The following is a 13,440-nucleotide window of genomic DNA, read 5'->3' on the forward strand; positions in this document are numbered from 1 at the left end:
ACGAAACTAGGTACTTAGTCCACACTTAGCAGCATCTAACTAACAAACAAACCACCCGTTAACCCACCGTTCCTTCCCCCCCCTACCCCCCCCCCCCACCCACACACTTTTCCTCTCTCAAATTCTCAGCATCTCTCTCTTTTTTCTTTTCTCTCTCACATTATAACGCACACCTACTAGTACTAGGAATGCTCATTTCACACTCATCTTCCCCTTATAAATCTCAACTGCATACAAAGACATTCAAAAACCCGAATCCTGAGAATGCCTTCATCTTCCTCTCTTCTCTTTCTAACTCTGTTTCTTGCTTCCATTTCCTTATCTTTCTCATCAACTTTAAATTCTAATGATGATGATGATGATTTTTTCCTATCTTCTACTCCCAAATTCCCATTAACAATGGCAGAAAAGCTAATCAGACAGCTTAATTTATTCCCTAAACATGATATTAACAAGGCTGCAGCAACACGGGATTCTGAACAGACGCTTTTTGAGAAGAAATTGAATTTATCTTATGTTGGTAATTCTGGGTCTACAGTTCAAGACTTGGGTCATCACGCTGGTTATTATCGTCTTCCACATACTAAAGATGCAAGGTTTGAATTGAATTAAATGCTCTTTTTGCTTCATTTATGGGTATTATTAATTAATGCTAAATTATCTATGTGTGTTTTTAAAATACTCCTATGTTTTTCGCAGGATGTTTTACTTTTTCTTTGAATCGAGGAGCAGGAAGAATGATCCAGTAGTTATATGGCTTACAGGAGGGCCAGGTTGTAGCAGTGAATTGGCTGTGTTTTACGAAAACGGACCATTCAAAATTGCAGATAACATGTCTCTTGTCTGGAATGATTTCGGCTGGGACAAGGTTCTTGTTTTCTTCCTTTTTCTTTTTCTTTTTTTTTCAGTTTTTTTTTATTTTTTATTTTACCCAATTAATTTTTCAAGAAACGTCGGTTAGATCTTTTGAATATGGTAAAAGTCTAAAAGAATTCCCTCCATGTTTTTATTTGTTATTCAACCTTTCTCCATCATGCAAAATACCTTTTTACCTACTAGCATTTCTTTCCTTTTAATTAACACTTGTTGTTCATTAGTTGTGACTTGCAGAATTTAAAAAATTCAAAAGTAGTTCAACGCTTATTGACATCAATGACTACTACGCTTTTCTTTATTTGAGTGGGATTAGTAACCGGACGAATACAACATGCTATAACATGTTAAAACATTACAATAGTGTAAAAAGTCGTTTACACTGATTAAATCCTATAATCAAACATGCAACTTTCATTTGTTAGTTGAAGAATGATAACATAAGATAAATTGCAATTTGACAGGTCTCAAACCTTATATACGTCGATCAGCCAACTGGAACTGGTTTCAGTTATAGTTCAAACGATGATGATATTCGTCACGATGAAAGGGGCGTAAGCAATGATCTCTATGACTTCTTGCAGGTTGATCTTATTCTTTCAATTCTTCTTTTTTTAGCTCGTGATAAACCTCTAAGGTTTAACTGATATAATTAATAAAATTTAATTCAAATTCTTTTGATGATAGGCCTTCTTCAAGGCACATCCACAGTATGCAAAAAATGATTTCTATATTACTGGAGAATCATATGCTGGGCATTACATTCCTGCATTTGCTTCTCGGGTTCACCAAGGAAACAAAAATAAAGAAGGAATCTACGTAAATCTCAAGGTATTTCTAACTCTTACCTCATATCATCCCTTTTTCTTTATCCAGTAATTACCTTTAGGTAGGTTTAATTTGAATTTGTTAACTAAGTACATTTGTTTTTAGGGATTTGCTATTGGTAATGGACTCACTGATCCAGAAATTCAATACAAAGCCTACACTGACTATGCTCTGGATATGAAATTGATAAAGAAATCTGATTACAATGCCATAGAGAAATCATATCCAAAATGTCAGCTGGCAATTAAGCTTTGTGGTAATTCTTAATTTTTTGTTTATCCTCTAAGTTCTTTCTCCTTCATATAGCAGCAGCTAATCTTGACATTAATTAGCTTTATTTCTATGCAAATAATATTAGGAAAAGATGGCGGAACTGCTTGCATGGCTGCATATCTTGTTTGTACAAGCATCTTCAACAAGATTATGGACATTGCTGGTGACAAAAATGTAAGAAAGAGCAATCTCATTTTCTCTGAGCTAATGATGTACAACACGCTACCTGCAGTCTTATTTTCCAAATTACTGATCTCACTTATTATGAATGGTTATCTGTAGTTATCTTTTAGGTGACGTTAAAAATTCTTTACATTGTTAGTTAGTGTAGAGAAGTTAAAGTCATGTAATTTCTGAGCTGCAGTACTATGATGTGCGGAAGAAATGTGAGGGCGATCTCTGCTATGACTTCTCCAAAATGGAAACTTTCCTAAATGATCAACAAGTTCGAAAGGCCCTTGGTGTTGGGGATATTGAATTTGTTTCATGTAGCTCTGAGGTTTACCAGGCAATGCAGTTGGACTGGATGAGGAATCTTGAATTGGGAATTCCTTCACTTCTTGAGGATGGTATCAAGCTACTTGTGTATGCTGGGGAATATGACCTTATCTGCAATTGGCTTGGTAAGCTTCATTCGTCTCTGACACAACGTCTATGAAATAGAAAGTCAAAGATGTTAAAGCCGGTTCTAAGAAAGTGCAAGTAGGCTGCCAAATGTATAACATGTTACATGTAATAGTATAGTCATATCGGCAACTGACCTTACATTCATAATATCCATGTGACACTACTTATTGACAAAACAAAACATTTTCCGACCAACCAAAAAAAAAAAAGAATATTGGATTTTAGCCTGGGTCTGAAAATGGGCTTTCTTATACATTGTGTTACATGGATATTATCTCTATGACCGGATTTAGTACTTCCGGTACTTATTTTTATTTTATATGATATATAAACATAATTCTGTTACAATAAACTGAAAGTTGAATGATCGATGCGACAACAACCTAGTAATTGACAACTAAACTCTATTTCTTGCTATAATGGGCATGCAGGGAATTCGAGATGGGTGCATGCAATGAAATGGTCAGGGCAAAAAGCCTTTGGAAAAGCCACACAAGTTTCTTTTGCAGTAGATGGTGTAGAGAAAGGTGTTCAAAAGAACTATGGACCTTTAACTTTCCTTAAGGTCCATGATGCTGGTCACATGGTTCCAATGGATCAACCTAAGGCAGCACTAGAAATGCTTCAGAGGTGGATGCAAGATAAATTGTCTAAACAAGGTCATCTTGCTCCTATGTGAAAGACGACCTACATACATTACTGAGACAGAAATTTCCAGTTATATATATATTCCAAGAAAATTATACTAACCATGTAAATACATTTCACAATATTTGTGTTTAAAATCTATCATTGAATTGATTTTCTTTGAGGAGAAGGACTTATTAATCGTACTTACCATTAAATTATTGTGTTCAATACCCCAGAGTAACTAGGAGTACTAATTTAATCACGCCTGAACTTGAGACGAGTTATTCCTACCGGGCATCATACATAGGGGCATGCAGCACATTGTTAAGTTATCAAAATCCAAGTTAGTTAGCATGTCGGCCTGTGATGAGATCTATAAAAGAAAAGGTAAGTTTCTAATGATGTGATTAGATGTGAAAATTTGGACAAGTTACGACCATTGGTAGGATCATGGTCAGCTCTAAGAATGTTCTGGGCAAAAGAAAGTAAAATATAAATATGGGGAAAAACGAAGAGAACTATGTTTACCCTAAAATCGGATAACAATTGAATTTATACGCGGTTTTAAGGACATGTGATATAACTTGGTACAAATTAAGAAGAATAAATTAGTATAGAAATTGACGATAAAAGAGTCAATGCAAACCACACGAATTAAATAGCCTTGGCCCTCGAGTTCAGTCACCCTTGAATCAAAAGATGTTTGAACTGGCTTATTAACAGAATAACAAAATAATGAAAGCTAGAAAATGACAGTATATTGCTTTGTATTGCGTGAATTTGATGTCTTTACAAATGATCAGATCCCCTTTATATAGTAGGGGAGTCCTACTCTTGATACAATTCTATATGAGGTAAGAAATCCCATGATTAGCTAATTAATCGGCCTCTCTGGATACTTGACGAGATTCCCGCCGTGATCTTCGCCCAATTGCGGATATTTTGGCTTTTTGTTATTTGTCTCGGTAAGCTTCCCTCGATCTCGCTCGATCACTATCTTGCTCGGTCTCGATCTTGGTCGATCTCGATCTTGATCGGTCTCTGGTTCACGAGCTCGGCAATCTAACTTTGCAGCATGGTTCGATATAACACGAGGTTGAACTTTGGCATATCATGTCCGGTCTCGATTAGTCATACAAAAGGATAAGCCCGGTTTTGACCGTATATAGATAGTCCCCTTATTTCTCGGAGAAAAGATGATGAGAAACGATATGAATTTCCGAGCTCCGTCTCGATGAACCATGACGTAGGTGATGAACGCCACTGATACACCCGATCATGACGTAAGAAACGACTCGAAACGTCCCGTCGGTCCAGTTACCAAGGTATTAAATGCCTGTCAGTTGTTGGTTGGCCAACATGAGTTCTGAACCGTCACCGACAAGTATAAGTATTATAACCTCCCTCTATTTCAGACTTTACGTTCAAAGCTTCTCGCATTCTTGCTTCTCTTCAAAAATCTCTTTGCTTTGTAATTCTTGCACCCAAATTTCTTGAACTTTTAGCAAACTGCATACCATCCTAATTCCTTTTTCTTCTACGATGGTGAAAACTTCTAAGACTGTACCACAAAAGGAGGATGCCTCTTCATCACGGCCCGCCGGCGACGGGGCTGCGGTGGAGTATCCCCTTGAGGATTTCGTTCCGGGAGGGTGCCTTACTGTTGCCGATTTTAAGATAGGAAAGACCTCCTCGGTAGCGGGTCGATGTGAATCGGTCTCGAGGTATATATGTACAATTACTAATGACATCCTTGCCAAGGTTAAAGAGGATTGCAACTGGGTTGATAAGCATGTGGCGGTACCTTCACCTGAGGAATCGAACACTACCCACACAGAGGTTTCCTAAGTGTTTGCACTTACCCCTTCACGTTGGGTCCCTTAGACCTTGTCATCGTCGTCTTCTGCAAGAGGTACGAAGTGACCCTTGGCCAGATCCATCTTTCCGTCTAGAGAATAATGATTCTCCTCCGATTCTTCGTAAGCAAAATCGAGGGATGTCCTTTCACCCTCAATCACCTTATGCATCTTTACAGTCCCCGACTCCATCGAGGAGGGCTGATCAAGCTTGCTCGCCGAGCCAGCAAGGCCCCGTTCTCGAGCATAGACGAGGCTCGTGACCGAGGTTGATTTGTCCGAATAAGGACTTCGGACCTGATCCCTGCTGAAGGCATGCCGTTTCCTGAGAAATGGAACACGAATCGTGAGTAATACTTCGCCTTGAATGTTCAATTTAGCTATTTTACTTCTTATCTTCTTTCCCGGTGTTGCAGTTGTGGCCTAGGTTCCGGAAGTACTTCCCGAACTCAAGCAATAGGTCGAGGGCTTGGTGTCGCAGAGACCATACTTCAAGCGTGCTTGGAAGGAGTTATCGAAGGGTTGATGGGAGGCCCACAATCATGGTAATTTTCTTTCTTAGAACGGTTATTGTTCGGGCTTTTTCTCAGGCTTGCTCATCGTTTTTCCTTTTTAGGCCTCGGGAAGGATGTTGCAATGAGGCCCCCATCTGGTGGTGAAGAAGTCCTTCCCCGACCACCTTCTCCGGAGCAGGCCAAAGAGAAGAAAAGAAGGGGCTTCGAGTTTCCCGGGCTCGAAAAAGAAGAAACCAACGAAGAGGTCGCGCAAACCCAGGGGAGACACCAGTCCTATGTCCTCGAACACAATCCGCCGATTAAGAGATGAGTCTGAAGAATAAGAAGAGGAAGATAAATCCAAGTTGATGGCCCGCGTGGGGGCTGGTGTCACCGTACAAGAAGTTCTCGAACCAGCGGGCGCTGAAGTTGAAACATCCCGACATGAGGAGGTCGGTGAGAGAGCTCTGGCTGAAGCTTCCGAGCCAGGAAGGGTCGATCCCATTTTGTCTCAAGCTAGGGGAGTTGAGAGAGACCGGGGGCGTTAGGTCTCGAGCTGTGGAAAGTACCCCGATAGGCGAACTTGGAGCGATCGACATCAACGGGTCTCCTCAGATTTTGGATGCCATGCTTCGTGAGGCCGGTATGTTGAGTCCTCAGGGGGTGACTGATATCCACAGCTTCTTGGATGGGGTTGAGTTCACTGCTTTGGAAGACATCACCGTGCTCGATGACCTGCCGGTGCCAAGGAAGGAGCCGTTGTCGGGTGCCACCGGGTCTTCATCGAGCCCAAAATTGGTGGGTCAATTCCCGTCCCCACGTGTTAATCCTGACCGAAGACGGTCAATAGCTTTTTCTATCCCGGAGGACGCCCGGTTTTCTATGCCACCGTGGGGTCGCTAGTTACCTTCGGTGTTTAGTGACGGAAGAAGATCATGCAGTTATGGACGAGGTAGAAAACCCCTACCTATTCAATGAAGCCCAACAAGCATTAAATCGGGTAAGTTTGCGTGTTTTTTTCTCATATATTCTAACTTTTAAAGTTGTAAAATAATATCTTCCCTTATTCTTGCAGGCTTCGGTGCTGCATCACGAGGCTTTCCTTCGATATATGGAGGAATTAACTCATCACGAGGCCGAGATCGGGGACCTCACTGAGAAAAGTGATATCTACAAGCTTCTCAGTGAGAAGCTTCAGCCCGTTTTAGTAAAGGCTCGGGATGAGCATGCCGAGATAGCCGAGTAAGTATTCCGAATACTTCACGACAGCACAGACGAATTAGAGATAATGACTAACGATCCGATGCTACAGGTTCGGCAGAGGCTTGAATAGATCGGGGAGCTTCAGAAACAAGTAGATACAATTCGAGTTGAGGCTGAGGAGTTCAAGAAAAATATGGACATCTTAGCTTTGAAAAGGGAAGCTTCCCAAGCACAACTGGAGTCGGTCGAGATCCAGCTCCGAGCTGCAAGAGAAAAGGCCTCGGTGCAGGTTAATAAAATCGGGGAGCTTCAGTCCCAATTAGCAAACTTGGCCAATGAGCTCGAGGTGGCCAAATCTGAGGTGGTCGTGGTAAAATACCAAAGCCGATGCTAAAGTGGCCCAATATAAGGTCGACGTCGAGGCCATCCAGGCGCAGGCCAAAAGCATAGTGGATCATGCAAAGTGGAAAGCTCGAAGGGAAACCCTTGAGGGAGTCCATGCTCAGGGCTTCGATATACTGGCTGAACTCGAGAACGCCAAAGAAGAGGAAGCCAGCGCTCGGGAGCTGGCCTTTCCCGAGGAAGACTCAGATAGTTTAAGTGAGTCTGAAGGCGGGGAAGATCCCGAGGGCGGAGATGTTGCCGCTGATGAAGACCAAGCCACTTAGGCCTTTAAATTTTTTTGCTTTTCTTTTGCATCTTTTTGAGGCCATTTCAGCCATTGTAAATTTTTTCGAATAAAGCCATTTTGGCTTCTGTGAAAGACTATTGTGTAAATATATACAAGGCTTTCTTTTCCCTTTTGGATTTCGAATAGTCCTTTGCTTTATTTCTTGTATTCACAAAGGTTGGAATAAAATAGCTTAGGTTGTGTAAGTTTGAACAATCCTGCCTTTACATTATTTTTGTTTTTGAGTCATCTCGGAGGTTCGGGGTTACCAGGAATCTTCTTCCAAAGTAAGTAACTCAGACCGTAGTTTGTCGAGGGTAGCCTTCAAAACCGGTTATAAAAATTTTGATGGCCTATTTTTTTTTACGGTTCTCAGGCGTCTCCTAGCCGTGTTAATGTGGCCGTAGCCTTTTAATTCGGGCATAGCCCTATGAGCTTGTTTTCCCGAGTTATCTAGGCTTTCCTAAGATAACAATCCCCGAATGGGTATGGCCATGGCCTTAAAAATTTGGGGATTGCCTGAGAGGTCTTATGCCCCCGATTATTAATAGTTCGATCTGTTCAAGTTTATTTTTCGGACGAAAGTCCCCGAGTGTGGGGGTGATCATCTGAACTCTGGTTATAATCGGCCCATGAGCTCGTTTCCTTAAGAGATCGAAAGTACAAAATTGTAAAGTGTAAATTTTTCTAAGACATAAGATAATTGCAAGGAAAGTACTTCTCTTTATTCTTGTGGAAAATAGTTACACATACGTAAATGTTTTATTCCAGGGCTCGAGTAACATATGTGGGCACGGTTCGTTTTACCGTTTGGCCCTTACGACAAATTTTTCCTATCGAGACTCTTCTATTATGAAGTAATTTCCCCGTAAAAAGTTGACATCCGAGGGTAATGCCCCCCAGTATTCGCGGTTGATTGTAGATGAACCTCGGATACTGTTAGTGCTGTCTTTGACACCGATTCATGATCGACCTTCGATTCTAAGTTCGCACGATCCACTGCTGTCTCATTAAAAACCTTGCCGGAAAACCCAATTGGGACAAAAATGGTTCAAGGGAAAAAGAGTGCAATGCGTGCTTTCAGACCTAAAGGCTTCGTGCCGCTCCTTGTCGATCACTTGCAAGTGTTAGTCAAAAAATAGAAAGAATTGAAATGGGGTCGTACCTTAGCAGTAATATCATTTAGGATGAGTTACGTTCCAATTGTTTGGTAGTTGTTCTTCGTTTATCATTCCGAGCTTATAGGACCATTTCCCCTGTGATCTCAATCTTGTATGGCCCTTCCCAGTTCGGACCCAATTTCCCTTTGTTTGGATTCCGGGTGTTTAATGTGACCTTTCTTAGTACTAAGTCCCTGACATTGAAGTATCGAAGGTGGCCCTTCAATTGTAATATCTTTCGATCCATTATTTTTGGGCGGCCAATCGAATAAGGGCAGCTTCATGCCTTTCATCCAATAGCTCTAGGCTTGTATTCATGGCCTCGTCATTCGATTCCTTCATTTCATATCGGAATCTGATACTCGGCTCCCCGACTTCAACCGGTATTAGAGCTTCGGTGCCATAAACCAATGAGAACGGGGTAGCCTCGGTACTGGACTTCGAAGTTGTGTGATATGCCTAAAGAACTTCGGGTAGGATCTCTCTCCGTTTTCCCTTAGCGTCAGTCAACCTTTTCTTAAGAGTTTGGATTATGGTTTTGTTGGCCGATTCGGTTTGTCCTTTCCTACTAGGGTGATAAGGTGTTGACAAAATCCTTTTGATCTTATAGTCTTCGAGAAATTTGGTCACTTTACTGCCGATAAACTATTTTCCGTTGTCACATGCAATTTCTGAAGTCGGTGACTTCCTTCTCCCTGATCTTCTCTTATGCCTGTGCTTCAACCCACATAGAGAAATAGTCAGTCATAAATAAGACAAATTGAGCCTTATTTGGTGCCGATGGCAGAGGGTCGACGAAATCCATCCCTCACTTCATGAACGGCCACGGCAATAAAACCGAATGCAACACCTCCCCGGGTTGATGAATCATCGGAGCATGTCTTTGGCACTTATCACATTTTTCACGAAATCCTACGCATCTTTTTCCTTATCGATCCAGTAATAGCCGGCTCTGATTACCTTACGAACCAATGATTCGGCGCCTGAGTGGTTCCCGCAGGTGCCTTCGTAGACTTCCCTGAAAACGTACTTGGTATCTCTCAATCCCAGACATATTGCTAGCGGTCCATCGAGCATTCTCGTAAGCAAGGTTCCGTCCTCGGACAAACTAAATCGGGATGCCTTTGTCGCAAGGCCCTCGATTCCTTTGGATCTGAGGGAAGTTTCCCGATCTTCAAATACTCTACGTATTAATTTCTCCAATCCCAAGTTAAGCTCGTGGAGTTTATTTCGGCGTGACCTTCCTCTACTACCGACCTCATGAGCTGTACGACTGTCCCCGAGTTGAGCTTGTCATCTTCGACCGACGATCTTAAGTTCATAAGGGCATCGTCCTCACTATTTTAATCTCGAGGCACGTGCTGCAAAGTCCACTCTTTGAACCGATGTAATGCTACATGTAACTTGTCTAGGTATTGCATTCATTCTTCTTTGACTTCGATCATTCCGTTAACTTGGTTTACTACAAGGAAGGAGTCACACTTAGCTTCGATCACCTCCGCCCCCAAGCATTTGTCCTGTTCGAGACATGCAATCATCGCCTCATATTCGGCCTCGTTGTTAGTCAATTTTACATTTCTAATAGATTGTCTAACTATATTGCCCGTGGGTGGCTTCAGAACGATGCCAAGTCCGGATCCCTTTACGTTCGAGGCACCGTCCGTAAAGAGGGTCCAGATTCCCGAAGACGTTTCCGAGTTTACCAAAAAATCTCTTTCGACTTCGGGTATTAGGGCCAGCGAAAATTCGGCTACAAAATCCGCCAAAAATTGGGATTTAATGGTTGTTCGGGGTTGGTATTCGATAACGTACCCGCTGATTTCCACGGCCCATTTGGCCAGTGGCCCCGAGAGTTCGGGTTTATGCATTATATTTCGTAAAGGGTAGGTTGTCACAACACATATAGGATGGTACTGAAAATATGGTTTCAGTTTTCTAGAGGCACTTAGCAAGGCGAGTGCCAATTTTTCTAGGTGATGATATCTAGTTTCGGCCTCACCTAAGGTCCTACTAACATAATAAATCAAAAATTGCATACCTTGTTCTTCCCGGGCTAGGACTCCACTTACCACTATTTCCGATACTGCTAGATACAAGTATAGTCATTCGTATGCCCTTGGCCTGTGAAGCAATGCGGGCTCGATAAATATCACTTAAAATCTTCTAAGGCCTGTTGGAATTTCGGGGTCCATGTGAAGTTGTTTTTCTTTTTCAGCAACGAGAAAAATCGATGGCTTTTTATCGGACGATCTCGCGATGAATCGCCCCAGGGTTGCAATGCGCCCGGTTAACCTTTGTACAACCTTCACATTATCCACTACCGTGATATCCTCGATAGCTTTGATCTTGTCGGGGTTGATCTCGATCCCTCGGTTGGATACCATGTAACCCAGAAATTCATCGGACCCGACCCCGAACGCACACTTTTCTAGATTTAGCTTCATGTTGTATTTCTTCAATATACTGAAACTTTCCTGCAAAATGCTCTAAATGGTCCTCTGCTCGCAGGGACTTTACTAACATATCGTCAATATAAACTTCCATGGTTTTTCCTATTTTTTCTTCGAACATTCGGTTTACTAGTCGTTGGTAAGTGGCACCGGCATTTTTTAATCCAAATGGCATTACGATATAGCATTATGTGCCATACTTAGTGATGAAAGAGGTTTTTTCTTGTTCACCAAGGCTGATCCGTATTTGGTTGTACCCGGAATAGGCATCGAGAGAACTGAGAATCTCGTGGCCGGCCGTGGCATCGATCATGCGATCGATGTTAAGCAAAGGGAAAGAATATTTGGGGAATGCCTTATTTAAATCTTTATAATCCACACATATTTGTTAGTTTATTCCCTTTTTTAGGAACTGCAACTACGTTTGCGAACCATTCCGGGTATTTGACCTCTCGGATAGACCTATTTTAAGGAGTTTAGTTACCTCGACCTTGATGAAGGCATGCTTAATCTTGGACTGGGTCTCCTTTTTTGCTTTACCAGATGGAATTTCAGGTCCAAGTTTAGCTTGTGAGTAGTCATCCCCGGTGGGATCCCTGTTATATCGAGATGGGACCAAGAAAAACAATCCATATTTGCCTTAAGTAATTGAATGAGTTTTTTCCTACGCTCGGGAGTTAACCCTGTGCCCAGGTATACCTTTCGATCAGGCAGGTGTTCGATCAACACGATCCACTCCACATCTTCGACCGTTGGTTTGGTAGCATCGGAATCATCGGGAGCTATAAAGGATCGAGGAACCCCGTAATCGTCGTCTTCGTCAATCCCTTGCTTGTTCGATCAGGTTGAGGCTAGCATCGATGATTGTTGTTTGGCTTCCTGTTTTGCTTTCGAACCTGAGTCCTTTGTCGATGAGAGTGTTGATATTGGAATTACTTCATCGACGACAAACATCTCCTTTGCGGCTGGTTGTTCCCCGTAAACCGTCCTTATCCCCTTTGGTGTTGGAAATTTTAATACCTGGGAAGGGTCGAGGGCACAACCCTCATGTTATGGATCCATGGTCTTCTGAACAGGGCGTTGTATCTCATGTCCCCTCGATTACATAAAAATTGGTCTCCTGGGTGGTATCAGCTACATTTACCGGCAACGTTATTTCTCCTTTAGTAGTTTCTCCAGCCATGTTGAATCCGTTTAGCACTTGGCCGCTGGCACGATTTGGTCCTGTAGACCGAGTTGTTCTACGACCCTCGATTGAATGATGTTGTCCGAGCTACCTGGATCAATTAGCACACGTTTAACTCGAGTTTTATTCATAAGTACAGAAATTGCCAGTGCATCATTATGGGTTGCATGATTCCTTCTGCATCCTCGTCATTGAAAGATAGATTCCCTTCTGGTAGGTAATCTCAAGTCTGTATTTCCCTTTTGATTGACACTTTGGTCCACTGTATCAGACCTTGAGGAACATCGACCCCTCCGATGATCATATGGATGATGTGCTGGGGTTCGTCATGTTCATTTTGTTTGTTGGAGTCCCTGTTTCTGAAGTGATTCTTAGCTCGGTCACTTAGAAATTCTCGAAGGTGGTCGTTGTTGAACAATCGGGCTACTTCTTCCCTCAATTGTTGACAATCCTCCGTCCTGTGGCCATGTGTGCCATGATATTTGCATATTTGGTTGGGATGCCTTTGCGTTGGATCAGTTTGCAAAGGTCGAGGCCACTTAGTTTCTTTGATGCGCCGATAGCCGATACGATGGCTGCCGCATCAACATTAAAGTTATACTCTGACAATCGTGGTGCCTCTTTGGGTCCAATAGGTCTTTCGAACCGTTCTTGCTCATGAGTCCTCAAGAGCTCTAACCTCAATCATTTCTCCTTTCATTTCATGGAGAATTTCGCACAGATCCGCCGCTTCTACGGTCACCATTATACGGTTGATATCGATCTCTGTTCGACCTTGGTTCTCGGTCAATATCCCTCTTGATTCTATCGACGGGTCTGATAGGATAAAAGGAACCCGAAGGTGCCCCCAAGTTGATCGTCTACAAACATGATCTTTGATTGATACCGATTATGTACATCGGCCCAAGTAACAATCAAGTATTCTATGAAATTCTACTTCAATTGTTGGGAAGTCACTGAGCTTCGAACGTTGAGCCCTTAGTGAAAGCTTGAACATCCCAATCATTAGGGACTGGTGGCAAGTTCATCCGTTCCATTTGGAATCGAGATACAAATTCCCTAAGCATTTCTTTGTCCTTCTGTCTTATCTTGAAAAGGTCCGACTTTCTGGTTTCGACCTTGATGGCCCCGACGTGTGCCTTTACAAAAGAATCTGCAAGCATAAAACGAGTCAATAGAATTAGGTGGTG

General features: G+C 42.3%; 1 protein-coding gene across 1 annotated transcript; it reads left to right on the forward strand.

The window, feature by feature from the left end:
- The first annotated feature begins 154 nt into the window (after positions 1-154).
- On the forward strand, positions 155-3,429 carry LOC109240642 (serine carboxypeptidase-like). Its single transcript, XM_019407307.1, has 8 exons — positions 155-596; positions 700-868; positions 1,338-1,457; positions 1,561-1,704; positions 1,807-1,957; positions 2,060-2,148; positions 2,339-2,597; positions 3,033-3,429. Exons 1-8 carry the CDS (start codon positions 265-267, stop codon positions 3,278-3,280), a joined length of 1,512 nt encoding a protein of 503 aa, XP_019262852.1. The 5' UTR covers positions 155-264; the 3' UTR covers positions 3,281-3,429.
- The last annotated feature ends 10,011 nt before the right edge of the window (positions 3,430-13,440 follow it).

The sequence above is a fragment of the Nicotiana attenuata genome, unplaced genomic scaffold (genome assembly GCF_001879085.1).
Source record: "Nicotiana attenuata strain UT unplaced genomic scaffold, NIATTr2, whole genome shotgun sequence".
NCBI lineage: Eukaryota > Viridiplantae > Streptophyta > Magnoliopsida > Solanales > Solanaceae > Nicotiana > Nicotiana attenuata.